Source organism: Sus scrofa, chromosome 6, assembly GCF_054392235.1.
Source record: "Sus scrofa isolate SSC_HxYL_T2T_F1_AM1 chromosome 6, Sscrofa_HxYL_maternal_Yorkshire_Landrace_v2.0, whole genome shotgun sequence".
Classification (NCBI taxonomy): Eukaryota; Metazoa; Chordata; class Mammalia; order Artiodactyla; family Suidae; genus Sus; species Sus scrofa.
Genome location: NC_139388.1, coordinates 80,514,776 through 80,542,377, shown reverse-complemented (window position 1 = coordinate 80,542,377; position 27,602 = coordinate 80,514,776). Strand labels below are relative to the sequence as shown.

Below are 27,602 nucleotides of genomic sequence, written 5' to 3'. Positions count from 1 at the left end.
CATAGCACCAGTTCAATCCCTGGCTGGGAAACTTCCATATGGCACGGAAGTGGCAAAAAACCCCCCAAAAAACAAAAAACCAAACTTTACCTCAAGCCTCTTTTCTGGCTGTGTTTGAAAGTTATGCTGACAATGACTTTTTTTTTTTTGGCCACACCCACAGCAATAAGTTTCTGGGGCCAGGGATCAAGCCCGCACCACAGCAGTGATACCAGGTCCTTAACCCACTAGGCCACCAGGGAACTCCTTAAACAGATTAACAGGAGCAAAGCATACACATTTATTTTAACCTAAGCTTTACAAGACAAAGGCAACTTCATAAGGAAATGAAGACCCAAAGAAAGAGATCTGTGTATTTGTCTGCTAGGTCTGATAAAAGAGTGGACAGTCTAGCTGACTCGGAGAGGTTAAGGAGCTTGAGGTGAATTGTAATAGACTGGAGGAAACGTAGCAAGGCTTGTTTATCAGGATTCTTCCTGGTGTTCCTTTGTCTTCAAAGATAAAGGTGTTTCTGTCCTCCTGGTATGGGGAGGGCACCTCTCACCTGAGGGTTTTAGGACTGGTTTGGGGAAGAAGGGTGGGGGGAGGGGGAGGTTAGAGTGTCCTTCCTGCTCCTGCGGGTTTTGCCAGCACTCTTTCAGTTGAAAATATTCAATATGCCAAGGTGGCGTACTTTGGGGTAGGATGTCTTGAACCCCATCACTTACCACACTTGGAATTACTTGTTTAATTATCTCCCTTTCCCATTAGACTGTGCATGCCACTAGGACAGAAATCTTATTCTCAAGCTTTGTGTCCCCAGACCTAGCACTGTGTACCTTGCATGTACTGAGGGCTCAGTAAATATGTGTCCAAAAATGAAGAATTTCCATCAAGACTAGCCTCCTGTGCCTCCCTGGCCTCCAAATTAATTACTAATAATTCACTAACATATGTAACTCTATACCATGTAACAGAACCTTGCTACATACTGGGACACATCCATAGCCAAATAAAATACAGCTTTTCTCTGCACAGGAGAAAATTATTCAAATTGCATTCATCTTTCACTCCAATCACTCAATCAGGGCACGTCCCTTGTTGGCGGCTTTAGTGAGCAAAGTAACTATTTTCCAGCGACTGTCCTCAGGTGACCTGTCTAGACACGTCCGGGGAAAAACAATCTAACATTCTCCTAACCCCAAAGAAATCTCTGACGCGCAGGACGCGCTGCGTAGAAGGCCCAAGGCGAGCTGGGCCGCCTGCGAAATGCCTGCGAAACGCGCAGGACCGGGGAGTGAAGTCTGGCGGCGTGGCGCCCGGCGCAGGCTCCGGTGGGCCGGGCTGCCCCGCGGGCGCGGGCGGGGGCCGGGCCGCCGCGGGGTCCGCCCGCCAGCAGGGGGCGCGCGCGCCCCGGGCCCCGCGCCGCCCGCCCCGCCGCGCGCTCGCTTGCCTCCCGGCCGCACATGTGTTTCTGTTTTGTGTTGTAGCATTTGTTCTGGAAGCTCGTATTTACATTTTAAGTGTATCTGGTGAGTGGGCTGGAGCCCTCGTCTGGGCTGGGGGGGAAAAAAAGCCGTTTGGTTCGTCTTTTAGCCGCTCTTTCTTTTTCTCTCCGGTTTCGCATCACTCCAACCAGGTAGGAGCTGAAAATGAAAATCCACAATGATCAGTTTGCGGGGTCTGGGAAAGTTTTTTTTTTTCCCCTTTTTTTTTTCTTAAGAGGGGAAAGGTAGGAGGAAAAAAACTGGGGAAGGGGGGTTGGGAGGAATTGAATGAATAAAAAGGGGAAGGAAGGCGGACCCACGTGGTTTAATCGGAGACAGACAGAGATCCCATTGTTCAAAATCAATTAAAAAAAAAAGAAAAGCAGACAGGGCGAAGACGCAGGGACGCTGGGGGAAAGTAGCGGTGGAGCGGGGCACTTTGCAGCCGGAATCGCAGGGACCCGCTGAGCTGCACGCTCCGGGAGGGGCCGGGAGAGAGTTGGGCACCATTAAAGTTTAATTTTTGTGTCTGTGCGAGCAGGTGTTTTGGGCTGGGGGCCCGCTTTATTCGCGCCACCTCCCCACTGACCCGCGGGGGGCAGCCCACCCGGAGGGATTCGGCTAATTAGAGCCCTAGGTCGGAACCCCCAGTCTGAGGCGGAATTGGGGGCTCACGCGGGGGTTCGATAGAATTGCATTTGAGTGGGCTTGGGGGGGGGTGCGGAGACAAAAGCAGCAGGTGGGGCAACCGGGGAGGGGGGAGTTCCTTCACCACCCGAGGAGCCAAAAGGGGATCTTTGAAGTGTCCCGAAGCCTCCTCTAATTAAAACCCAGGAGATCAGAGACTCCCTCTTGCTTTCCCTTCACTTTTTTGGGAACCTGGCTGCAACTGTGATGCGATGTAGGCAAACATAACTTGAGGATGGGCCGGGGGCTCTCCATTTTTTTTCTTTCCTTGAGCGGATTGCAGTCGGGGACCTGGGCTCCCGTGCGGGATTCCCCAGAGGAGGCGCGCCGGGGCCCGGGAGGGGTGCGATTTCCTCCCGGCTCGCCCCCTCTCCGCCCACCCCGCGGCCGCCACTTTGGGGAGGGCAGGGGAGGAAGTGGAGGCCGGTGGCTCGGCTGGCTCCCCTCCCCCCGCGCAGTTTATAACCCGTCCATTGTGCGCCGCTGCCCCGTGTCTCCTCCAGCGCGACCATGCCCAGGAAGAAGGCGGCGGCGGCCTGGGAGGAGCCGAGCTCGGGCAACGGCACGGCCCGCGCCGGGCCCAGGAAGCGCGGCGGCCCGGCCGGCAGGAAGCGCGAGCGGCCCGAGCGCTGCAGTAGCAGCAGCGGCGGCGGTAGTAGCGGCGACGAAGATGGCCTGGAGCTCGACGGGGCCCCCGGTGGGGGCAAGCGCGCCGCGCGGCCGGCGACGACCAAGGCGGGCGGCGCGGCAGTGGTTATCACCGAGCCGGAGCACACCAAGGAGCGCGTGGTGAGTGCGGGGCCGGGGGCGGGGGTTGGGGGAGGCGAGGGCCGCGGCGCGTCACCGCGCGCGTCCTGACCGGGGGCGGCGGGCCCCGCGCAGGCCGCGGGCTGAATCATCGCCGCCGCCGCCGCACAACAAAAGGGCGCGGGGCAGGCGCGGGCCGGGGCCTACCCGACCCCCGCTGCCTCCCGCCCGCGCGGCCGTTGGCCGTTGGGGCGCGCGCCCCGGGCCCCCCGCCGGGGGAGGGGCGGCCGGAGCCCGCGCCCGCCCGCGCGAGGGGGTCATGGCCCCGCCCCCGGCGCCGCTCGATCCGACTCCCTCCGCCTCCCCTCCCCCTCCCGCCCCGGGAAGGGAGACTTTTGCAAGTTGTCTCCGGCCGGAGGCGGGGAGGCGCGCACCGAGCGCGGGGCGCGGCGCTGCGTGCCCTCGGCTGCCCCGGACCCCCCAGAACAGCCAGTGGGCCTGGGCGCCCCGGGGGAGGGGGCCGCCGGCGGGCTGCGGGGAGCGACGGTTCATGCCGGGGCTTTGAGGTTCCCGCCGCCTCGGCTCCGGCGCTCCCGGGGGGCGGGGCCTGGCGGCCGCCGCGCATGCCCCATGCGGCCCTGCGCCGACTCGCGCTGCCGGGGAGGAGGGGGAGGCGGGGGTGGCGGGCGCTGGGGCAGGGTGCGAGGGCGCATGCTCCGGAGAGGCTCCCCCTGGAGGTCGGGCAGCCCCCCCCCACCCGCAGGGGGGTTTGGGCTTTGTTCGACTCTTGCGGTCCGAGCGTGCGGATGCTTGATATGGGCTCTGTGCGGTACTCCCCCGAGGCAAGAAGCATCTCCGTGGTCTGAATGAGTTTCAGTTTGCTCATTAGAGTTGGTCTTCAAATGTTAATTAAGATCGTGGCCAACTTATGTACCTGCAAAACCTTGCGGAGCCAGAGCTCTTAACCTGGGATCAGATGCTCAAAAGCCACAGGTTTAGTGTGGAACGTGTCTTTAGGGAGAGGGCCACAGCTTTCCCCAGATGCTCCAATAACTTCAAAAGAGTAAGAACTTCTGCTAAGGGTCTAGAGTCTGACAGCCTCAAGAGGTCTTTTTCTCAATACCTTTTCTCGGTGCTTTCCTCCCGAGGATCTCAGGCAGTGTTTAAATGGTTAAAAATACTGTGCTTCTAGGTCCACTTTGTAGATGAGAAAACTGGGGCACAGAGCATAAGGGCCTAGCTGAAGATCACATGGGGCTAGATTTCCACCGGGCTCAGGTTTTCTCTGATGTCATCCTTAACGCCTCTGCAAATTCATGTGAAAATGCCTTACAACTGTCCTCTCAGTGGAAAGGATCAGATGATGGAGGAGGGTGACGTGAAGGAGAGCCTCTATCACTGAAATGTCTTACCCAGGGTTGGGGACCCAGGCCAGTGCCAGGGCAATGGCCACAGTATTGCGAAAACAGCACAGGAAGTGTTTCCTCTTAACAAATGTGGGGGGCCTCAGGGGCCTCAGACATTTGCCCTCCAATCACAGTGTTAAGAGGGAACTGAAAAGAAAGGCCAGCTGGGGCTCTGCCTCTGCTGTATTGTCTGGGTGTTTCTAGTCCACCTGTTAGAGCAGTGATTTTAGTTGTCAGGAAGTAAAAAATTCTTACTCTGCTGCTGAGATTCACCGAAGAAGATAGTCACAGAGAGAGTGCAGTGCACTGGCCAGCATGCCATCCTAGGCTCAAGGAAGGTGGGAGACAGGTCCCAACAAAGGATGCTTCTCTGTGTCTCATGGAAAGCACACACCTCAAGCTTCAAGTTCTTCTTAGCGTCCATTGGTCCAGGCTCAAGGCCAGGCCCATGCTGCCCTATCGCCTTCTCATTGCCTCGTCCTAGGTGGGCATGGCCTGTGGTCCTGGGTGTATCCCTGGCTCAGGTTCCTGGACTCCAAGGGAAGCGCCTGGTAAGCAGTCATGGGAATCCTGTCTGCTGCCACAGGCCAACAGCCGTCCCTAGCTTATTCCAGAAAGAGGCTTTTTACTGAGAATTTTGCAAGCCTTGCCACTTGTTGAGGGCTGTTGGAAGGAGGTTTGCGTGAGAGCAGCTGCCAGGAGTCGTCTGAGCTGCGTTGCCTTCAGTCAGCGCTGTAGGTGTTGGGCTTGTGAAAGGTGACCCCCAGTTGCTGGGATGGATGAGGGAGAAAGTTGCCTCAAGGAAGAGATGTGTGTTTTTATGAAACATTCTTGGGATTTCAGTCTTGGAAAATGCTCTCTCCAAGGACCTCACGTTTCTCTGTAGTTACATCCGATGAGCATTTTTATGATCCTCTGGGGTTGATGCAGCCTGAATTCCCTGTGAACTTAATAAACCCGTAGGTAAGACAAGCAGCCTTGGCTGAATCCTAGAAGATAGGTGAGCAGTCGAAAACTGTCCAGGTCTTTGTAGTTCTTCAGTGTTGGGTTGCTCGGGTTTTGTGAATCCTGCGACAACCCAGTCTTTTCCAAAAGGACCAAATAAATACAACTAAAAACTGAGCATGAAGCCTGTTTGAGTTGATAGCCCACTGGGGAATCATTGTTGCTGGCATGATTCTGAATGGTCTTCCTTCCACCGAGAGCAGCCTTCTTAAATGGATATATGGTAAAGGTTGACTCTGGCCTCACAAACATGCTTCTTGCACTTGGGCAATAATTCAGAAATCACTTTGGTCCAGAAACCCCATTTTGTTGATGGAAGACGCTCATCGCCCGTTTCTGCCCAGGCTGTTGGTCTCAGCCAGCTTCCGTGACCAGGTTGTTGCAGGCAGCCAGGTGAAATGAAGTTCCCTCATCCTGTTGGGAGACGGGTTTTCTCAGCTTTTCTGCCACGTGTCTTGCAGACACAGGTGGTATGGCTGCTGCCTTCATCCCTAAAACAATCTCGGCCCATCTGCAAAGGCCCTGTTCCACCTGGGGGTCCCACGTCCTCTGGCTCTCACGGCCCTGGCAGCTGCCCCTGGAGTCCTCTGGGTGGAGCCACCACACACCTGGGTGTGTTCAGGTCTGTAACAGAGAGGGACAGGGGCTGTGATTTTAAGAGGTGTCAGGAGTTCCAGTCCTTCCTTGAATTTTAAATTTCATAGAAGGTGGACGGAAGAATTAAGTTAGAGAGAAATAAAGGTAAGCAGCCTACAGTCACAAGGTACATAGGTAAGAGCATCTAACGTGTGAGGAAGTGAGGCCCAGGACATAAAAACCCAAGTAAGGAACCTTTTGCCACCCTCCTGGGACTCAGACCTCTGTTGCTGGGTTAGACCCGGTTTCCCACACACGCTTTGTATCAGAAACAGAAAGCTCGGCGTTTCGTGTAAATGCCCAGCTGGCTGATGGGCCAGTACCCACGAGCCCGTGACCTCCTGGGCAGAGGCTGGCATCTGCAAGTCACAGGGAAGACGTTAAACCCTGCTCATGCCCAGGGTGCTGGAGGCAGTTCTGGCAGGCTAGGTGTGGAGGGTGTCACAGTCGTAGCAAGTGCTGTGACAGCATAGGGGTCCCCTGCCCGCCGGGGGACCAGTGGGGTCAGCCTGGCCTGAGGTTGACATCATTCTGCTGCTTTTCCCCACCCATCTCTGGCCTGGCAGCTCATCCCCTGGTGCATGAGTTCCCTCCTGAGTCTCTGCTGCCCCTGCATGTGGACCTGCGGGGTAGTGGAGAGTAACTCAGTGATGGGGGCTGAGACCCAGGCGCGCCTTCCGCCCGGAACCTGACAGTCCTCTGATGCTTTGTCCCCGACGCTAGACCTACCTGTAGAATGTTCCCGCCAGGCCCGCCAGTTAAACCAAGAAGGGGAGATAACCGGGGGAAACTCGGCTCCCATTCCAGTAACCCGAGGCTGTGGGTGCTGGGGCTTGGCCTACCCTGACTAAGGTCATTTTCTGAATAATTAACGCAGCGAAGTCACTCTCCAGCCCTGGCTGCTTTGTCACCCCTTTGCGAGCTGACTGTGGGTGTGCCCGGTGGATGGATGCATCCCCCAGCCCTGCCCACGTGGCCGAGCATGGTGGGGCCGGTCCAGGGCTGGGGTGGTTTACAGAGTCCCCTAAGACGTGGAATTCCCCCCCCTCTCCCGGGAAGATGTGTTCCTCTCACCCACCGCACTGGGAGTCGTCACCACCCAGAGGTTAGACCTGGATTTGCAGCCCTTGGGTCTGTTTTTTTCTTGGTGCCTTCCAGGAACGCTTTGGTGAATGGAAGGAAAAACCCCTTCTTTGCTTTTCTTGTCCTGGGAGGATGAGGTGTAGAGGGTGAAAGCAGAACAGGAAGTTAGGCTTCCCCTGCCTGGGTGGAACTGAGTGGGGACTTCAGAATTGAACCTGTGACTCAAAGTTGACCTTAAAAAGTGTCCCAGGCATCTTAAGAACCAAGGGAAGGCTGAGAACAGAGTGAGTGCTGCCTGGAATTGGACTGTGGCTTCTTAAAGTGGCACGTGTTCCCTGTGACAGTGAACGCTTGTAGCCCTAGTGACGGAGGATGGAGGCCGAGGGATGCCAGTGGGGCCACTCACCATTGGTCCTCTGTCCCTCAGCCAGCAGCGAGACTGAGCCTCTCAGAGGCTACCCTGGTCAGACCGGTGCAGCCCCACCCAGGTCCTCCTCCCTCTGGTGGAAATGAGCTCCAGGCTCTCGAGTCCCTGTCCCCGCCAAGGCTCCTGGCCATGCGGGCAGCACACAGGGAGGATGGGTGTGTCGTCGCCAGGCAGAGAAGCCATGGGGCCCTCAAGGCTTCAAGTCCACGTGCGGCCTGCTGTGCTTGCAGCCTTGGCCCCGAGGGTGATGGTTTTCCCACTCACTCCCTGTGTGACACGGTGGCCTCTTGGAAATACCTGTGTGAGGCAGTTGGCAGCGTGGCGGGGAGGAAGGCCCCTTGGCTTCCTTTGTGGTGCTTTGCCAAAGATGTTTTAAGAGAGAACCCAAAGGATAAAAACGAACGTGGGCTTAACCAAGGAGCTGCCGGGGCATCTCAGGTTCCGCACGTTCAAGCGGCTGCCGAGGTGAAGATGAGGCCGGGCCCCTCCGTCCACGGGTGAAAGCAGGAATGACGACTGCCTTTTCTTTGTTTCCTGCAGTCGTTGGACAGGTTTGGGAAGCTAGAAGAGCATCGCGAGCTAATTCTTTTTCCCTCTCTCTCTGTCTCTGTAGAAACTTGAAGGGTCTAAGTGCAAAGGGCAGCTTTTGATTTTTGGGGCAACCAACTGGGACTTGATTGGTCGGAAAGAAGTGCCTAAACAACAAGGTATGAGCCACGGTTTCTAAACCCATCCGATGCTGCTACTGATTGTTTCCTGTGTGTTAGGTGTGTGGTGTGGCTCTGGTGACCACCGCCAGGTAGGTATTCTCAGCTTTTACAGCAGTGTTCAGCTAGGCTGAGTGACGTGCCCAAGGCCACACAGCCAGTCTGGTCGTGGGGCTGTGTTCGAACCCAGGTCTTTGGCAAGACTTTCACTCGACAGCTCTGCTCTTGAAAGAAGGTTGGGATTAAATTGAAGGATATAAGTCGTAGCCTCAAATGAGCACCAACACATTTTTTTCCTTCTTGTGTCATTTATTTCCATTAAAACGAAGAGGCTGGTGTTGTGGGGATGTCAGACTCCCCTCAGTATTTGTCATGTGTCAGATGGTAAGCTTGTTGGACGTTTCGGAAGAGTCCCTGTTCCTTTGCACACTGTGAAATTGCTGTGGGAACTGGTTTGACGGAGCAGGTAACAGGTTGGGGGAGCAGAGACGTCCCAAGAAGTAACTTAGTCCCCAAAGGCTTTAAGAAAATGTGTGTCTTTCCTCGGGGGAATACCAGCCCATCCAGGAGAAGGGAGGCTGGCCCTTTGCCACGTTTTATGGCTTCTTGATCTCATTTGGAAGGATTCCTGAAGTACTTTCCAGCATCGCCCGGTGAACCAGTGTTTGCACACTGACACTCCCCAGGGCCTCAGGGTGGGCCGCGGAGATCCTCTTGTTCTGTGGAAACATCAGGCGGGGTTTCAGCGGCGCTCAGGGTCCAGCTGAGACAGAAGCAGGCTCGAGCTGTTGTCTGCTGTCATGGAAAGTGTCCGGTCTTCAGGACCAAGCTCTTGGCCGAGCTGCCTGCCTGGTATCACCTGGAACCCTCCCGGGAGCCGTCACCTCAGTCTCCCTCCCAGTCCCTGCACATGTGTCCCGTTGTTGCCTCGAGCTGATCTGTAACTGAGTGGCCCACCTGCAGTTGGAGACACTGCAGAGGGGGAGGTAGGTGCCACGGGGAGAGCAGGGCTGCGTCTATTATTATATAAGTAAACCAAAAAGAAAAAAGTGTTTTTAACAGCCACACCCCTAGCATGTGAAAGTTCCCAGGTCAGGGATTGAATCTGAGCTGCAACTGTGACCCACAACACAGATGCAGCAATGCTGGATCCTTTAACCCACTGCTCCAGGCTGGGGAGCCAACCTGTGCCTCTGCAGCAACCCAAGCCATTGCAGTTGGATTCTTAACTCACTGCCACAGCAGGAATTCCTAAACAAGATTTTTTAAGAAGTGTTTTTCAGGCATTCCCGCCGTGGCTCAGTGGTTAATGAATCTGACTAGGAACCATGAGGTTGCAGGTTTGATCCCTGGCCTTGCTCAGTGGGTTAAGGATCCCACGTTACCATGAGCTGTGTAGGTCGCAGACGCGGCTCGGATCCCGCATTGCTGTGGCTCTGGCATAGGCTGGCAGCTACAGCTCCGATTAGACCCCTAGCCTGGGAACCTCCATGTGCCACGGAGTGGCCCAAGAAATGGCAAGAAGACAAAAAAAAATTTTCCAGCATCCTTCAGCTCTCAGGGCCCTTGAAGCCAGACACGAAGGGAGGGAGAATTGGTTTTCCACTGGTGCCAAACATGAGGGAAGAGGATTTTTCCTTCCCACCCTGGTCTTCCCCAGTCCCTCCCAGCCTTGAAGTGTGCCTTCCTTCCTAGAGGGCCCGTAGCCTTTGGGTGCCTAGCACTGAGGACCGTGTAAAAGCAGCACCACCGCACCTGAGGCGTCCTTTGGTTTCAAGATGGCTGTGATTTGTGCTCCACCTCTGACGAGGACCAGGCCAGGGACTGCCGCTGTGTGTTTAGTTTGACTTGGATCCCTGCGCGGGTTCCTAGGGCGGCCCTGAGAATTCCTGCCTCTCACCAGCTGATGGCATCTTGGGCGTTGACGTTCCTGGAGCTCATGCAGGGGGCAAACGAGAGCATCTTCCCACGTGTGAGATGGGTCCACGTAGCCACGCTGGGTCAGCCAGCGTGTCCCTGGCCCCTTTGCCCACAGACATGGTACATGGCATCTATGCCACCATGACAGTTTGCCTCCAAGATGAACAGCCCTTAGCACAGGTGTGAAGGCTCTCGTTTCTCATTCGCTCTTTCTTTCCCAGGACATTGCCAGGTCTTCTTTCACCTTTTGGTAGTTAGAGGGGTGTCTTCAGGTGGAGAAGCTCAGGGCTGTCCCCAGTGGCAGGGAACTTCCCTCCTCTGCCTGACCTTCCCTGTAACGAAGAGAGGCCTCGCCTGGTGCCCTCTGCTGGTGAGGTGCCAGCAGGGCGGGCACAGTTTGATAGACTTTCCCACGGAGCCAGGTACTTGATAGAGAAACAGTGGCCTTTCAGTCCATTCCTGCATCCAGATCAATCTGACACAGTTGACTTGGCAGCAGCGAGCATTTCATAATAGTCATCACAGACCTAGAAACAGGCTCGTTTTTCTGTTCTTGAGAGTCCCAAGCTGAGAATATTCAGCCAAAAATTGGCTATGTCTTGTTCACTAATAAGGTGCAGAGGAGGTGGCTGTGTCTTTTGCCACTCCTCCCGGGCCGAGTGCCTGCTTTGCTCCAGGCACAGGGAGGCCCCCGCCCTTGGGTTGCAGGAAGGCCCTGGGAATTCAGTAGGATAAGTAGTGTGACGGGATTCACAGGGCCTGGGGTGACGAGTTAAAAGGTGGGAGTGGGCGGGCAGGGCTTCTCTAGCGGGGGCTGGATCTGAGGTCTGAAGGACAAGCAGGGGGCAAGGAAGGGCTTCTGGGGAAGCAAATTCTTGGGCAGAGCTAGGGGTCATGATCTGGCCGGCACAACGGGACCCCTGAGAAAGATGGGGATGGAGATGTGCTGGCGTTGGGCAGAGGGCCCGATAGCTGGGTGCGGGGGTTGGGGAGGGGCGGGCCCTTTGGAGGGTGGGGACACTTGGGTTGGCCCCCAGAGAGCCTTCTGGCTGCAGGACCCCCCACCTTCAGGTGGAGGCCTGGGAGGGAGCTGCCGTGACAGGGGAGGGAGACTCAGGTCTGATGCCTGCTTTTCTGGGTCGGTCCCATCCCGAGGGGCTGTGGGTGGGAGGCACCTGCCTTTTGGCTGCCAGTATGCAGCCATTGCCCGTGGGTCTGGGCCAGAGACAGAGGTGGAACAGGGTCTTTGGCGGCTGACAGGTCCCCTCTGGGCCCCAGGCACTCCTGAGGGGGTACCTTACACGGGGCTGGGCCTTTCCGGCTGGGGACGGTCAGGGCAGGTCTTTGCTCACGCCAGGTGTCTGATGTTTTCTCTTCCCAGCTGCTTACCGCAACCTGGGTCAGAACTTGTGGGGGCCCCACAGGTATGGGTGCCTGTCGGGGGTCCGGGTGCGGACGGTGGTTTCGGGGTCGTGCGCTGCCCACAGCCTGCTCATCACCACGGAAGGGAAGCTGTGGAGCTGGGGTAAGTGACTTGCGGCCAGGGACCGGGGGACTCACGGAGCGGGGCCCCTCAGGGTGGGCATCCTTCCTTGGTCCCCTGGCCCCAGCTCCTCTGCCCCGTGAGCACACCCCCCTCACTCCTCTGCCACGTTTTGGTCCAAATCCTCTTTAAACAACCTTTTCCTGAATGAATCTGGATCTTTGCGATACCAAGGTGTCTAGAATTGAGTTCCTATTTTGGGCACTTTGTCCCCCAGCGCACAGCACCCCCCGCCCGCGGCACAGTGTGACGTAGACCTCTGTTCTTGTCACTTTAAATGCCACCAGCTTTTCTCTCTGCCACGTCGTGACATCAGCCCGAGTCTCTGCAGTCTTGTTCCTGTTTCTTCTTCCGTTTCCCCAGACAGTGGAGTACTTTTTCCACAGATGATCAGCTGGCCCCCCTGCTGGCCCCCCTGGCCTGGGTGCAGGGGCTTGCCCTTCAGCTTCCCTGCCTTCATGGTCCCTGCAGAGGCTTCCTTGCCTCGTGTCCAGTTTCTCTTCCTGATCAGTCCCTCTGGTCCTGTCCTGGCTGAAGCTGTTTCCCCCACACCCTCTGGTGGCTCCTGGACTCTTCTTCACCCGGAGGGTGTTGGCATTTGTCCTCACCCTTTGTTTCTGGTCCTTTGGCTGGTTCTGCGTCCATATGACTGCATTTTTATTTCGGGCTGTTTGAACCATTTTTTGCAATCTCATGAGCGGCTGTACCAAAGTCCAAATATATTAACATCTGCTGTCTTCCCTGCACTCTGCTAATTTTGTAATTCTCTTGAAAAAAAAAAGCTAACAAGTGTGTCTGGCCCAAATTTAAACTTTGTAGTTTCTTGGTGACACGCTGACATTGCCACGATTTTCCTTTTCTCCCAGTTGGAGTTGTGTCCCTCCCCCAATGCCCCCCCCCCCCCCCCGCAGAATGCTGCCTTCTGTGTCAGAGTTTCCAGCTTCCTGTGTCTTTCCTTTCCCTTTTTTTTTTTTGTCTTTTTAGGGCCACACCCACAGTATATAGAAGTTCCCAGGCTAGGGGTTGAATTGAAGCTACAGTTGCCGGCCGACACCACAGCCACAGCAACACCACGTCCGAGCCAAGTCTGTGACCTACACCACAGCTCACGGCAATGCCCCATCCTTCACCCACTGAGTGAGGCCAGGGTTCGAACCCAGGTCCTCATGGATACTAGTTGGGTTCATTAACTGCTAAGCCACAAAGGAAACTCCCTTTCTTTTTTTTTTTTTTTTCTTTTGCTTTTTTTAGGGCCACATCTGAGGCATATGGAGGTTCTCAGGCTAGGGGTCAAATCAGCTGCAGCTGTCAGCCTACACCACAGCCACAGCAACACCACATCTGAGCTGAGTCTGTGACCTACACCACAGCTCATGGCAATGCCAGATTCTTAACCCACTGAGGGAGGTCAGGGATCAACCCTGCATCCTCATGGATACTAGTCAGGGTCTGTTACTGCTGAGCCCCGACAGAAACTCAGCGCTGTCTTATTTCTGATCTCCGCTGAATTTCTCTTAATATGGTGCTTCTGAAAACGTCCCCTGGGCTTCCCTGTGGGCAGGGAATGATTCGAAAACCTGTGATCTCACCTGGCTCCAGAGGAAAGATATGCCCATGAGCAGGCTTGCCACATTAGGGGGCACCAGCCAGCGGGGCTGTCCCTAGTCCATGGTGAGTCTCTGGAAGGTACAGTACCCAGGACAACTCGTGGTTTGTAAGTCAGGAGGTCTACACCTGCTGGCCACTTGGCCTCTCACATTTGCCAAAAGCTCATGGTTGGTGCTTCTTTAAGGTGCCTTTCACCGTGAACTTGGGCAGTTTCCGTTAAAAGGTGGTGTCTGGGAATTCCTGTCGTGGCTCAGTGGTTAACAAACCCAACTAGTATCCATGAGGATGCGGGTTCGATCCCTGGCCTCACTCAGTGGGTGAAGGATGGGGTGTTGCCGTGAACTGTGGTGTAGGTCGCAGACCCCACTTGGGTCCTGAGATGCTGTGGCTGTGGCCTAGGCCGGCAGCTGTAGCTGATTTAACTCCTAGCCCGGGAACCTCCGTGTGCTGCGGGTGCGGCCCTGAAGAGCAGACTCCGTAGCTAAAATAAAAGCTGGCGCCTGCCGTCCCCCCAGAGCTCCACCATCAAGGTTGAAAGACGATCTTCCTCTTGACAGCCGGTCACACCTTCTTAAGCCTTGTCCACCACAGTCGGGGCTCATCTTTGGGGCTCTGCCCCCCCTCTTTCCTGAATGCAGGGTCAAAGGTCTCATTGTTGGGGAGGCTGCGGAAACACCCCCTCCCCTTCCCGAATTACCTGACTTTCTGGCCCGGTGTAATCTCCCAAAATGTTCAGTGGCAAGTGTGCTTCCTCTCTTGGTTATAGAGGGACCAGGGGGAGGCCCAGCCCACGGGAGGGTCTCGTCTGGGGACTCTTGTAGGCTGTGATGAAAACCAGGGGAGGTTCAGGGATGCTCAGCCTGCTTCTGGTCCCCCAGCTCCCCACGTCTGCTTTGGGCTGAATGGGGGTGAGGGTGGGGGCTGGCCGGCTGGGCTCCCGGGGCCTCCTGCCCCGATTTTGCACCAGCACAGCCCCAGAAGCAGAGGCAGGCCTGCCACAGGAAGGGCCTGTATTCAGAGCAGGCTGGCCTTTGACACCCCCCCCCTGCAGTCCATGGCCAGGTGGGCTTAGAAGGAGAGACGAGAAAGGGTCCGTGGTGGGTGCTCAGAGCCCTGGGGGAGCCAGACTCCTACTCGGCAGGTGTCACGGTCTTAAAATACCTCTCGGAGTGAAGCGGATGAGGGGGTCGGTGTCTGGCAGGTGTGGTGAGAAGTGAGAGCTGTGAGTTTCCATGAGCCCGTCTGCTTGTGGTATGTTGCACCCAGGCCTGTCCTGGCTTCTCTGCCTTTTCCCGAGGGGGCAGAGAGCTGGTGGAAGTGCTGCGTGGGTGCCAGCCGCTGCCCCCGAGGAGAGGGTCAGAGCGGGTGCAGGTGAGGTGGTGGCTGGCAGCTGCCCTCAGAGGTGACTGTGGGGACAGCCCTACCCATCTTCCAGGTTACCCGACCCTGCTTGGCAGCCTCGAAAGGCTGGCACTGCCTGAGGAGTTGGCTCTCTCACCTGGTTTGGGTATGGGTTTGCAGGGCGCCTTCTGGGGGCCCAGACTCAGCCCTGCGGCTGCCCTGGCCGCCCACCCTCCTCCCCATGCAACCCTGTTCCTCACCCACAGGGCGAAACGAGAAGGGGCAGCTGGGCCATGGTGACACCAAGAGAGTTGAAGCCCCCAGACTCCTCGAGGGTCTCAGCCACGAGGTGATCGTGTCCGCGGCGTGTGGACGGAACCACACCTTGGCCTTGACAGGTAAGGAATGGCCGGTTCCCTGAAAAGCCATCAGAGGCCAGACGTCCACCTGGGGTGGGGGTGGGGGGAGGTGGGGCTGCCCCCCCACTGGATCAGAAGGTCTGACTCTCCAGGAGCCTCACCCACAGGTGCAGGAGGCCCGGGGCCGAGGATGGGTGTCTGCTGGGAAATGGTTCTGCCCTGAGCGGCCCGCCCCACGCCCTTTTGGGAGAGTCTCCCTAGCATTCTTTCTGGCAGAGGAGCTGTTTTTATTATGCTTGAGCTTTTGATTCCAAATGTAGTTCAGAACGCCCAGCATTATTTTCCCTTTTGTCATGAATGTCATTCTTTTCCTTCCAGAAACAGGCTCCGTGTTTGCGTTTGGGGAGAACAAGATGGGGCAGCTGGGCCTTGGCAACCAGACAGATGCTGTTCCCAGCCCTGCGCAGGTACCCGCCCTCCTCCCCCCTTCGGGGCCTCTGTTTCTCTTTTGTGTTAGGTTTTCTGGGGGGAGATCAGCCAATTGCCATTATTTGAGTTACTGAAACCCTTGTAAAAGCAGCTCTCAATGCTTTGAATGGAGCAGGTTTAATATATGGTCACAATTGAAGAACGTCCTCAAAATAGTTTTTTGTTCCGACTGAAATAATTGGTTCCAGAGGCCTATTTTAAGCCTGTTTTATTCCACAGAAAGTGGAAATCGTTACGTGGATGTGATTTGTCCCTACTTGCAGGTACTTTGAGTGTTGACCTGTAAGAAGTCACCTGCTAAGTGCTTAGAACGCAGGAGGTAGGGAGTTCCCTAATGGCTCAGCTGAGTCAGGTTCTGTGTGGCTGGGGTTCGATCTCTGGCCTGGGAACTTCCACATGCCATGGGCGTGGCCGGGGGGGGGCAGCAAATGGCAGGTGGGTCGTCTCTTATTCCTGAGAAACTGCAGAGTAAGTTAAAGGGGTGGGATTTATGTTTAAAAAACCAACTACTGATAGGAGGCAGCAGGAGGCCAGTGAGTCTGATGAGGGGAGGGACTCAGATTTCTTGATCTTGAAAAGGGACCGTGGCCAAGTGTACTTGCGGTTTCTTGGGAGGATCTTTTTTGCTTTTTAGGGCTGCACATGCAGCATGTGGAAGTTCCAAGGCTAGGGGTCGAATCAGAGCTAGAGTTGGCGGCCTACACCACAGCTCACAGCAACACTGGATCCTTAATCCATTGAGCAAGGCCAGGAATCGAACCCACATCCTTATAGATACTAGTCGGTTTGTTACCCTGAGCCACAGCGGGAACTCCCTTGGGAGAATCTTTGAGTGATGCTGTTTTGTCAGCTCAGTAGGGAAATGTGACGGTTGCCAGGGTGAGCAGGGCCCAGGACGAGCCTTGGACCCAGCGCCCCATCTCCAGTCTCATCACCTTCCCTGATTTGCCTTGTGGTTCGTGCCCTCCAGTTCCCCCAGCTGGGCTTTCCCAGACTGACTAGTTGCAACATTGAGTCTTCAAGTACTTTCTCAGATTTGTTTCCAAATCCCATGTGAAATTACTCAGGGCCTTTGCTGTCTTCTTCTGTCTTCTTGTTTCAAACCATTATATTTCTTATTCACACCTTCAATTAGACTCATTAGCAGGCAGCTCTTACAGTAGCAAAGAGAGTGTAAAACAGTTCATCTTACTGGTGGGCAAAAATGCTTGTAAAAGCTTTTTTTTCAAGTTGCCTGACATAAGCACTGGTGACTGAAGTGCGCCTTGGAGGCTAAATGTGACTGTTTTCTGTTTTCTTTGCCCTCGTACCCACGCCGGTCAGTTGAATTTCACATTCACTGGGCACCAGAACATGCGAGGCCTGGTGTTGGGCATTTTAAGGGTTACAAAGACTCAGGGACATCATTTGCCTGCCTTTGAACTTGACTGGGAGGTGTTTTCTTTATGTTCTCAGCTTTTGCCTTCAGCGTTGTTGGGCCCATTACAAATCCTTTGTAGCCTAGTAATTGTTTCACACCAACCTATGGGGAGGTAGAGACTTGATCAATCCTTTAAAAAAAAAAAAAAAAAAAAAAAACTGAAAGTCTCCTGTCTTTTCTTTGCAGATAATGTACAACGGCCAGCCAATTACCAAAATGGCCTGTGGGGCTGAATTCAGTATGATAATGGACTGCAAAGGAAACCTCTATTCCTTTGGGTGCCCTGAATATGGTCAGCTGGGTATGGAAGAACCTTTTTTAAAAGCTCTGTAATCTAACTGTATGTCTAGAACCAGAAGGCGGTGTGGGGCTGCACACACATGATAGAAATGTGGGTAATTGATCGCAGATAATGGCCTCGGTCCATTAAGTGCATGTCTCGTTGAGTGGCCCAGCGTGTCGTGGAGTCTTCCAGTGACTTCATGAAAATCAAGGCTTGTGTCTGACAAAAGATTTTTTTTTTTCCTGACATGGGAACTCATTTTTATATGAAATGATTTAAAAAAAATTTTTTTTAATCAAATCACCTTCATTCATTTTCATATTTAAAGATTTGCCTTCATTGAAAGTGAGAAAATGACACCAGAGTAAGGATGTTCTGAAAACTTGGGCCTTGGCCGTTATTCCAGGGTCGCCGTGACGGAGCCGGGACCCCATCACAGTGGGATTCCCTTCCCAATTTGTGTCCCGAAGCAGAATACACTCCTCCAAAACACATTTATTTGTATTTCATCGAATAGAAAAGAAAAGCCGAGAAAGCACTTCCCGGTACTTGTTACTGAGTACTCCGCTCTCTGGAAGTCGAAAGTGCTTTTCGGTCCTGGTTCTACAAGGTCTCCATTTTTTTTTCCCCATCTGATACCCAAGTGTTGTTTCCTCTGGTGTCTTCCCACCTCCCGGCTCCTTCCAAGTGGGAGGTGAGGAGTGGGCGCCCTCTGCTGGCTCCTTAGCGGCGTGCCACTCCGGATCCTCGGCAGCCCCCGGATCTGGGTTGCCTGGGTCTCCGCGTCATTAAGAGCAGGCAGATGGAAGTCGGTATAAATAGAACGAGGAGCATCTCACTGGCCTTTAGACTTCAGGGAACAGTGACTTGGTGAAACTAAATATACTTAAGTCAGAGTGAATAAGAAAGAACAGCCCCTCTGCACATCCAGTGTTGGTTGCCAGGGAGTTGCCAGAGACTGTTGGCGAAACCGTTTCCATGGCCACAGGCCCTGGAGCTTTCCCCAGCCCCGGGCAAAACACCGGAAGCGAGTTTCTGGTCTACTTCCGGAACCGTGTGCAGCCCCCCTGCTGCCTGCGGCTGCCCCAGATCTGCGGACAGGCAGCTCGACATGACAGGTAGATTGTCCTTCAGGGACACGAAATGACCTTGGTGATGATGCTGATGGCTGGCGTTTATGAGCAGTTACCGTGAGCCAGTTCCCCTTTAAGCACTTGGTACAGACTCATTTGCTTGGTTTACACTCAGTTGTAATAGGTATTTCATGAAATTGGTTTGATTTCTATATGTAGAGTCAGTTATTCTTCCCAGCTTATTTTAAAAGGGATTTTCAGGCCTTCTCTTGTGGCGTAACGGGTTAAGGATCTGGTGTTGTCATGGCAGTGACTTGGGTTAGCGGTGGCCTAAGCCACTGCAGTGGCACAGGTTTGATCCGTGGCCTGGGAACTTAAACATTCCAGTGGTGCGGCCAAAGGAAAAAGATGGCTTTCAGTCTCATTGTCCAAACCCAGAGAGGTCCTTTCAGAGTTAGAACGTGACCTTGGTGCAGTGCGCCCAGCACCCGCTCAGCCCCACTCTGGCTGTCCTGTGCTTACTGGGTCTGGCAAGGCAGAGACGAGGTGGTTTTGACAACCACGGCGATCTGTCAGGTTACTGGTAATTCATACTAACACAAGTCTGGGAAATAGTGCTGAACATTTTGGTCCATTCTTGGCCCATCCGGTACTCCTCAAGCCCCCCCACCACATGGGGCTCAGGAGGCCATTCCTTTGGATCTGCAGCCTCCTGCTGTGGGCTGCGGCCCGGCCCCAACATAGACACACATGCAGAGAATTGTTACAAAATTCCTCTGTTTCAGAAAGCGTCCTGGGGTGTTTCTTAGTCTGTTCTATTTGGTTTTTTAAAAATAGCTGGTTTCAACCCATAATATGGATTCCTTGCCCCACTAATTGGGTCATTGCCTCAGACTGGAGGACACTGCCTTGGTCGACTGGGGTCTCCGGGAGCCCCCGACTGGCCCACTGGGCAGGTGCTGATGATTGGCTCTGTGGTGGCTGCAGGACACAACTCGGACGGGAAGTTCATCGCCCGGGCGCAGCGGATAGAGTACGACTGCGAGCTGGTGCCCCGGCGGGTGGCCATCTTCATCGAGAAGACGAAGGACGGCCAGATCCTGCCCGTCCCAAACGTCGTCGTTCGGGATGTGGCCTGCGGCGCTAACCACACGGTAAGGTGTCAGTGCTCCTGGCTTTTCTTCTGGCTTCCTGGGCATCCTGCCCCGCCCCCAGGGCTTTGCACCCTCAGTTGTCTGGGGGCGTTATTCTCACCAGACGTCTACAGACAGAGCTAAACTCCAGGGTGCTAAGGGTTGGGATCGAGCTGTGAACAGTGTTTCTGCTTTTGTCTTCTGTCTGATAGAACCTGCGGACATCCTGTGGCAGAAAGACTATGGGGGGGCTTGAATGGGCTTAATCATTGAGGGTGTTTTCTTAAAAGATCCCTCTAGACAAATGGCAAGAGGGTTTTTGCATATGCATCTTTTTATCTTAGTTCCCTCTCTGTAGTTGTGTGGCCTGGAAGTGCCTGAGGGTCAGACTTGTTTTTCCTTCTCTCTTGAAGTGCGGTGGGGTGGGAGTCCAGAGACAGGTTGGTCTCCTGTGTGCAGCTCAGCAGCTGAGTGACCTCAGGGCTGGGACATCGCAGTCTCCCCCAGGCCAGCAATGGCTGCTCACACGTGCAGTGAGGGCAGGAGAAATAGATCTTATTTAGGCCTCTGGTGTCAAACTGTGTTAACAGATTGTACATTCACACAGTGCAAACATGAGACATTTTATTGTTATATTATTTAGTCTTTTTAGGGCTGCGCTGGCGGCCTATGGAAGTACCCAGGCTAGGGGTCGGATCAGAGCAATGGCTGCTGGCCACAGCCACGCTGGATCCAAGCCGTGTCTGCGACCTACACCACATCTCATGGCAACACTGGATCCTTAACCCACCGAGCAAGGCCGGGGATCAAATCTGCATCCTCATGGATACTAGTCAGGTTCGTTACTGCCGAGCCACAGTGAGAACTCCTGTTACGTGTTATTCTTAGTTGAAGTATAGTCGTGTTTGTTTTGGTGTCCTGCAAAGTGATTCAGTTTTATAAATATATATTCATGTGCTTTTTCAGGTTCTTGTTCTTTATAATTTATTAAAGGATACTGAGTGCTCGTGCTCTTCCGTAGGTCCTTGTTGTTTATCTGTTTTATTTGTAGTAGTGTGTAGCTGCTAATCCCAAACTCCAAACTTCAACCTCCCTCTTCCTCTTTGGTAACCATCGGTTAGTCTTCTATGTCTGCGAGTCTGTTCCTGTTTTGTAAGTTCACCTGTGTCGTGTTTTAGATTCCACCTATACTGATACCATATGGTCTTTCTCTTATTTCTTTTCTGTTATTGAAGTGTAGTTGACTTACAGTATGTTAATTTCTGCTGTACAGCAAAGTGACTCAGTTATACATAGATACACAGACCCATTCTTTTCCACATTTCTCCATTTTCTCCATTTTATTGAGGTAGGAGTGATTTACCATGTTGTGACGGTTTTCGCTTGATGGCACAGTGACTCGGTTCCGCATGGACACAGTCCTTTCCGGATTCTTTTCCCACATAGACCTTCACCGACTGTTGGGTAGAGTTCCCTGTGCTAACAGTAGGACCCTGCTGTTGATGCATTCTGTGCATTCTCTGACTTCCTTCACTTAGGATGGTAGCCTCTGGGTCCGTTTATGTTGCTGCAAATGGCATTATTTCATTCTTGTAAATGGCTGAGTAGTATTCCATTGTATGTCTTATCTGTCAGTGGACACTTGGGGCGCTCTGTGTCTTGGCTGTTGTGAATAGTGCTGCTGTGAACATAGGGGCGCATGTAAGAAGATGGATTTTATTTTATTTTTGTTTTTATTTTTTTTTTTAGGGCCGCACCCACAGCATATGGAGGTTTCCAGGCCAGGGGTCTAATCGGATCTACAGCTGCTGGCCTACTCCACAGCCACGGCAACGCCGGATCCTTAACCCACTGAGAGAGGCCAGGGATCAAACCCGCAACCTCATGGTCGGATTGATTTCTGCTGCGCCACAACGGGAGCTCCCAGAATATGGATTTTGAATTGTTGGCATGTTGAAATGCGCACAGCACCTGTGACTGGGTGGAGGTGACCTGGGTGGACCCATCTGCAGGTGGACCCGAGGCGGGTGGGGCTTTTCTTCTGGACTCTGCCTGCGGGTTAGTCAGGATCGAAGTAGGAAGTGGAGCACGTCGGCCTGCTCTGGAGACAGAGCCCTCGTGCTGCTGATGGGGGGCAGGGGAAGGCTCATGACGGGACGATGGCAGGAACGGGAAATAGCAAACATCCTCTCGAGGCCGCGCCGGCTGCCGGCGCCTCCCCCATCAGAGGAGGCTCATCTTGGTTGTTTCTGCCCTTGGTCCTCAGCCACTGGCACAGGCTCTCGGGACAGCGGAGATGCCGCTGATTCCCTGTTGCAGCCCTGCGTTTTCTGTCTCCTGCAGCTGGTCCTGGACTCCCAGAAGCGCGTCTTCTCCTGGGGCTTCGGTGGCTATGGCCGGCTGGGCCACGCCGAGCAAAAGGACGAGATGGTCCCCCGCCTGGTGAAGCTGTTCGACTTCCCCGGGCGCGGGGCATCCCAGATCTACGCCGGCTACACCTGCTCCTTTGCCGTCAGTGAAGTGGGTCAGTGATTCCCCGGCTGGGCCTCTGGAGGACGAGTCCAGAACAGACTCGCGGTTTCCCGCCCTGGCCCCTTGCTCCGTGGCGAGTCCCGTAGCCCTGTCCTACTCAAGACAGCGGGACTGTGGCTTCCTCGACGTCTCGGGTTCTTTGGACCGAGTGCTCCTTGTCACGTGTGCCAGGCATTGTGCCCGGCGGGTCTCCTCCTTACCTTTCTCCTGGGTGTTGCTGAGAGGAGAATCCTGCCCTGGAGGTGATGGTCTCAGTGGGGACCTGTTTGTCTTTCCCAGGTGGTCTGTTCTTCTGGGGGGCCACCAACACGTCCCGGGAGTCCACCATGTACCCCAAGGCCGTGCAGGACCTCTGCGGCTGGAGAATCCGGAGCCTGGCTTGCGGGTGCGTGAGTGGGATGTCTGTCCTGCCTCCCTCCCGGGTGCGGTGGACACACTTGGGCCCCCCCTGTCGGGGCGTCGGCCCCGGATTCCAGAGTCAGGAGGGGCAGGAGGGCTGTGCTCACCTCGCCATGGCCTCCGCAGAAAGTCACCTAGAGTGTTCCCGGCCTGGCGTGTGCGCTCTCGCTTCGGGTTCAGAATTGCTGTTAGTTAGGAGGGAGTCGGTTACTGCAACACGTGGGGAAGAAGGAAGTGTCCCAAGTCAGTTCTCAGTTTGTTTGGGGGACGCCTGTGGCGCTGTCTGGCACTTCCCGGTGAGGAGTTTGCTGATCCAGACCACCTGCCAGGTCGTGCGGGAATGACAGGGTGGTCGTTGCGAGGATTGATGTGGCTTTTGCCACCTTTAGCCCCGCCCAAGTTACTGGCCGTCACATTCCACCTGCTTTAGAATGAACTCTGCTTTCATCCTGATTCGGTGTCTCCTTTCCCAGTGTGTGTGTGCCTCCAAAAGTGACCCCCCTCCAGGAGCCCCAGAACCCGAGTGGGGGTGTGGCGGAAAGGTCTGGGGTCCTGTGGTTCCTGGGGCCCAGGGCTCTGCAGCTTGGGCCTGTGGGGGACAGCGTTTGGGGTTTGAGCCCGTGCCGTGTTGTTTGGAAATGGAGTTTTTAATGGGACTTGCTGGATTTTAACACCAGTAGGTCACAGCCTGCACTCAGGCCGGGAGCCCACAGGCTGTGGCCCGGGCCACCGGGTGGGTGCAGCGCTGACGGGCTCTGCCTCTGCAGGAAGAGCAGCATCATCGTGGCCGCAGACGAGAGCACCATCAGCTGGGGACCATCGCCCACTTTTGGGGAACTGGTAAGCTGGTCCCTGCCAGGCAGAGGCAGAGGCAGAACCCGGCCTGGGCTCCCTGAACCGCTTCCTGAAAATACGCAGAAGGAAAGCGGTCATGGGGGGTGGTGGTTCCCTTGTCTCTTGAGGGTCCGCAGTATATCCCCTGACGTTTGGGCCCCTCCAGCTGTCAGTTACTCTCTGCCCATCATGTAGTCGGGAAAGTCTCTCCTGTCCTCGGTGTTAAGCGGAAGGCGGGGTGGGGGGGGCATCTCGACCCCCTGCATTTTGTCAGCTGTAGTCGTGGGGTGGCGTCGAAAGGAAAGAGGGCAGTTTCTTGTCCCTGCAGGAGGGTCTTGGTCACCAGGAACAGCGTGTCCTTTTAAACCGCATGGCCAGTACTGACCGCGTGTCCCGGCTTCCTGGTTTCTAGCTTCTTAGGTCATTTGCGGACATTCCTCCGTCATTTTTCTCAAATGAGTTTGTCTGTGTTCCCTGCTTTTGAGCTCAGCGGCCTGAGTGATTAGAACCCACGGCCCTCGGTTTTCCGCCCTCACTTGGCCTTCTCGACCAAGGGCCTGCTTCTTAGCCTCTGGGCCGTGGTGAGTCCTCACCGATCAGCAGCTTCATCGAGAACAGGTGGGCTCTGGAGCGCATCCCGACGGCCTGCCGCCTCTAATGGCAGTTTGAGCGTCAGCCTGGCTCTTTTAGTTCCGCTGGGAGCAGGTCTTATTCCTTCCCCTCTGCTTTCGTGGATGGGAGCTGACGGGGAGCTGCTCCTCGACCCCCGCCCCGTCTCAGGGCTGGAGGCCAAGGGTGCCATTTGCTCAGGGCTGTGCGCACAGGTGCAGTCTGGTGGCTGCCTGGGGCTGGGCCCCCGGGGCCTCCAAGCCCCTGGAGGACCAGGCACATGGTGGCCATGGTTCCCTTTCCAACTGGTGACCCCAGTTCCCTGAGCATCCCCTGTTCACCTTGCCAGGGCTACGGGGATCACAAGCCCAAGTCTTCCACCGCGGCTCAGGAGGTGAAGACGCTGGATGGCATTTTCACGGAGCAGGTGAGCGCGGTGCCCAGGCATGGGCGAGGCCAGGGTGCCAGAGCAGAGTTGGGTGTGCTGCTCAGTCAACTCGCTTTTGGCCTCTGGTTATCGTGGCCCTTTTGAGCCTAATCTGACACCTCCTTGTGCTGCTTTCCTGTCCCTGTGCTAAAGTTTTCTGGTGGTGGTGGGTGACAGGGAGGGCATAGAGGCCAGCTGCCCAGGCCCTGTCACTGCTCACCCTGAGGGCCATCTGCCAGGGTCCAGCCACAGCAGGTTTGTTTCAGGCCACGCATCAGCCACGTCTGCTTTGCACCTTCACCCTGAACTCTCTGCACCATTAGGCTGCGGGGCGAGGCCCCTGGCTGTTAGCCCGCCAGGCTGCCAGCCCTTGTCACGGAAGCACAGGTGGGGCTTGTGCCCTCCTCATACTGGGCAGGATTGTGGTCCAGAAAGGCAGAGGGAGTGGGGGCATGGTCCCTGAGCCCCCAACAGCCTCTGCCAGCAGTCGGTGTCCAAACCCTGCCTGCTGGGCGTCTTTCCATCCCGTCCCCTGTGGCAGCCTGGAAGCAGGCTGGCAGGGTGTCAGTGGCAGGTCACCTTATCACTGGTGGTCCTCCACTGAGGGCTTTTTTGAGCTTTTTTAGGGTGCCTCCGTTTTGATCCCCATACCGACCCCATTGGCCAGCGCAGCTGCTGGGGTCCACGGCATGTCTTGTGCTGGTTACCCCGAGCGTGGTGCGGGTGGAGCTGGAGCGCCCTTGCCCACCCACACTGGTTGGTCCCCAGGTCGCCATGGGCTACTCACACTCCTTGGTGATAGCGAGAGACGAAAGTGAGACCGAGAAGGAGAAGATCAAGAAACTGCCAGAGTACAACCCCCGGACCCTCTGATCTCGCGGAGTCTCTCGGCTCCACCTCTCGCGGCAGCTGTCATTTCCATGTGCACTGGGACGAGAAGTCGAACGAGGAATTTGTAAAAAAGCAAAGGTTGACCGAAGGTGCATTTTTGTTAGACTCCCTGAAGTTCCGTTTTATAAGTGATTCAACGTCAACTACCTTTTCTGTATGCTTTCCAAAGTGTTTTTTTTTTTTTCCCTCTTACTGTTTAATTAAAATATTTGCTCATAGTTGACTTACCATTCCTACAAAAGAGGCAGAAACTTTGAGCAATCTAGGTTTTTTTCGGTTTGTTTTTTAAGTTGTTTTTCCTTTTGTCCCTTCTTCTCTCAATACATTTCTCAAAACTCCCCTCTCCGGTTGTGATGAGCGATGTGATCCGAGCGGAGTCACCACGTGCTCAGAACAAAGTGTCCCTTGGGGGAGCCGGCAGCACCTGAGGCAGAGACGTCCCCGGTGGTGGATCTCCATCCAAAATCACACCCGCGTGCTGGGAAGCATCTGGGTCACTTCTTTCCTGCTTTTCCTTCTAGACCGGCTGAGGCCGCGTGTGTTCCGCTTCTCCCCTTGGCTGCTTGTAAGCCCCACCGCCTTTTGGCTGCGACATTAATAGAACCTGCCATTTCCCCCCTGGCGGGGGTCTCGGATCTGTGTTTAGCCATCTGTGTTGACTTTAGCTGTCAAAGAAGTCCAAGTGGAAATCAGGTGATCGTGGAACCAATGGGGACTTGGGCGAGGGTGGGCAGACATGGGGACCATGTATCTGGTTCGAGATCCGACCTGAGGGCTCCTCGGAGCTGGGGCTGCGTTGCCAGCAGTTGCCGTTAGAGATGGACCAGCCAGCGGTAAACAGTGCGTTCCGGAGTGAGTCCTTGCAGAGAAGGATCAGCCCTTTGGGTGACCAGCCTTTTACTCCCCCCTCCGCTGGATCCTGCTGGAACGACTTGGTCTGTTTCGGAGGCTCGGGTCCCTGTTCCGTTATCCCAACTCTCTTGTCACGTTGGCTTGGCTGTGCTACCAAATAGTTGGGATTACAGAAGACGTCCCCCTTCCCCGCGTCGGTGCAGAGGCTGTGACCGCCACCCCAGCTCCCCCGCCAAGCGCCCTCTGCCCGAGCCCGTCACCGGCGCTGCGCTGCTCTGCGCGAGTTACGAGGTGCCTTTCCCGGAACCCTCCTCTCGCTTGGACCCGAGAGAGGCGACAGCTCTGGCTGGGCTCTCGCTTTCGAGAGGGTCTGGACTGGTTTGGGTGCTTTAAAATAGATTTTTAGTTCAGTGGTGCTTCTGGGGGAGATGGGGGTAGAACTTCAGTGTGAGACTTGGGTGGATGGGAAAGTTAAATATTGGTCTTTTATTATTTTTCTTTTTGCTTTGCTATCGTTACCACTTGTCATTGTCTTGATGTTAAAATGCCAAAAATGACCTAGTCGTCGTTGCTTTTCCCCACTCGTATCCTCCCCCTCCTTGCGCTTCCTGACAGTGGCTTCTGCCTTTGAAGGCCGTGTCGCAGTATCTGTCCTGGCCAGTCCCAAGGCCTCGCGGGAGGAGGCCGGCCTGCGTCTGAGATTTGTCTGGCTTCATGCTCGTCTCCACTGTCCTGTGTGTATAGTCCAGGGGAGGAGCTTCTGCAACTTCAGAGCTTCTGCTAAACTAACCTGATTTGTCCAAATCACCCAGAATTCCCATCTCTGATTGAAGCTTCCTTGCATAGAACCCCTCGGTTTCCCCGGACAGACCTCTTTCCTGGTTCAGGCTTAGACGCATATGCTCCTTGTCCCCTCGCAGCCTCCCTTGGGTTGCACGGTCACTAGGAGAGTCAAGGGAGCAGTCACCCAGGTCCTGGCCTTGCAGGAGCTGTCCTTAACCAAGCGGGGCTTTGACCTTCAAGCAGACTTGTCTGAAACCCACCAATGGCTCTAGGACCCCTTGTCTGGGACCAGAGCAGAGAAGCATCTTCCAAGTGGAGATGGCCCTCTCCTCTCTCACAGTCACTCTTTTGGGCTTATTAGAATTTTAAAACGAGCTGCCTAGTGGGGAAGATCCTTTAGAACAAGGAGTTGGGGTCTGGGGAGAGGTGCGCTCCCAGAGGAGGTGGCACAGCGGCCTGGGCTGGGGGGTGCACATGGTGTCGACCCCTGGGGCACCTGAGTCTTCCAGCTCAGGAAGGAGACAGGGCCAGGAGGCTTGGAGTGAAGGGGAGAACCCAAGAAGAGCTTGTGATTTGGTCGAAGGTGCCTGGTTTAGTGCTGTAATTGTCTTTTTATATATATATTTCTTGGAGTAAACATTTTAAATAAACAGCATCATTGTTTACTCTGTTCGGCTTTTGCACTTCTTTTTCATCGGAACAAACAACACAGCACAGCTTCCTGCGCGCACCTCCTGCCCGGGGCCCCAGGGGAGCCAGTCGCTTCTAGGCTTCAACTTCTTGGCTTAAGCCGCGCTGGGGTTGGGCGGCTCTGTCCCCTGAAAGGTGCCCCCTTGGAGGAGAGGCTTCAGCGTGCCAGTGGCCCAACTCAAAGCAGTTGTTCCTTCTTGTCACACAGGGCTGTGAGAGGATGAGACGAGGCACGGAACACCTGCGTAGTGC

At 55.1% G+C, this 27,602-nt stretch overlaps 1 protein-coding gene across 3 annotated transcripts; it reads left to right on the top strand.

Moving 5' to 3' along the window:
- The first annotated feature begins 1,441 nt into the window (after positions 1-1,441).
- On the top strand, positions 1,442-27,330 carry RCC2 (regulator of chromosome condensation 2). 3 transcript variants are annotated; one of them, XM_021095430.2, is made up of 13 exons: positions 1,442-1,511; positions 2,657-2,942; positions 8,071-8,164; positions 11,466-11,609; positions 14,843-14,974; positions 15,314-15,402; positions 17,031-17,145; positions 19,188-19,354; positions 21,677-21,857; positions 22,145-22,250; positions 23,032-23,104; positions 24,057-24,134; positions 24,903-27,330. In XM_021095430.2, the coding sequence occupies exons 2-13, from the start codon at positions 2,664-2,666 to the stop codon at positions 25,005-25,007; spliced, it is 1,563 nt and encodes a 520-aa protein (XP_020951089.2). In that variant the 5' UTR covers positions 1,442-1,511; positions 2,657-2,663; the 3' UTR covers positions 25,008-27,330. The 3 variants fall into 3 exon arrangements, with proteins under 3 accessions (XP_020951089.2, XP_020951088.2, XP_084819137.1); XM_021095429.2 differs by having other exon boundaries at positions 1,442-1,618; XM_084963011.1 differs by lacking the exon at positions 1,442-1,511 and having other exon boundaries at positions 2,546-2,942.
- The last annotated feature ends 272 nt before the right edge of the window (positions 27,331-27,602 follow it).

Bases quoted from the DNA above. Each gene is read 5' to 3' on its own strand.
- RCC2 (XM_021095430.2), top strand. From the start codon at position 2,664: ATGCCCAGGAAGAAGGCGGCGGCGGCCTGGGAGGAGCCGAGCTCGGGC. The intron at 15,403-17,030 runs GTACCCGCCCTC...TTTTCTTTGCAG, and splicing joins CTGTTCCCAGCCCTGCGCAG to ATAATGTACAACGGCCAGCC. The intron at 19,355-21,676 runs GTAAGGTGTCAG...TGTCTCCTGCAG, and splicing joins CCTGCGGCGCTAACCACACG to CTGGTCCTGGACTCCCAGAA.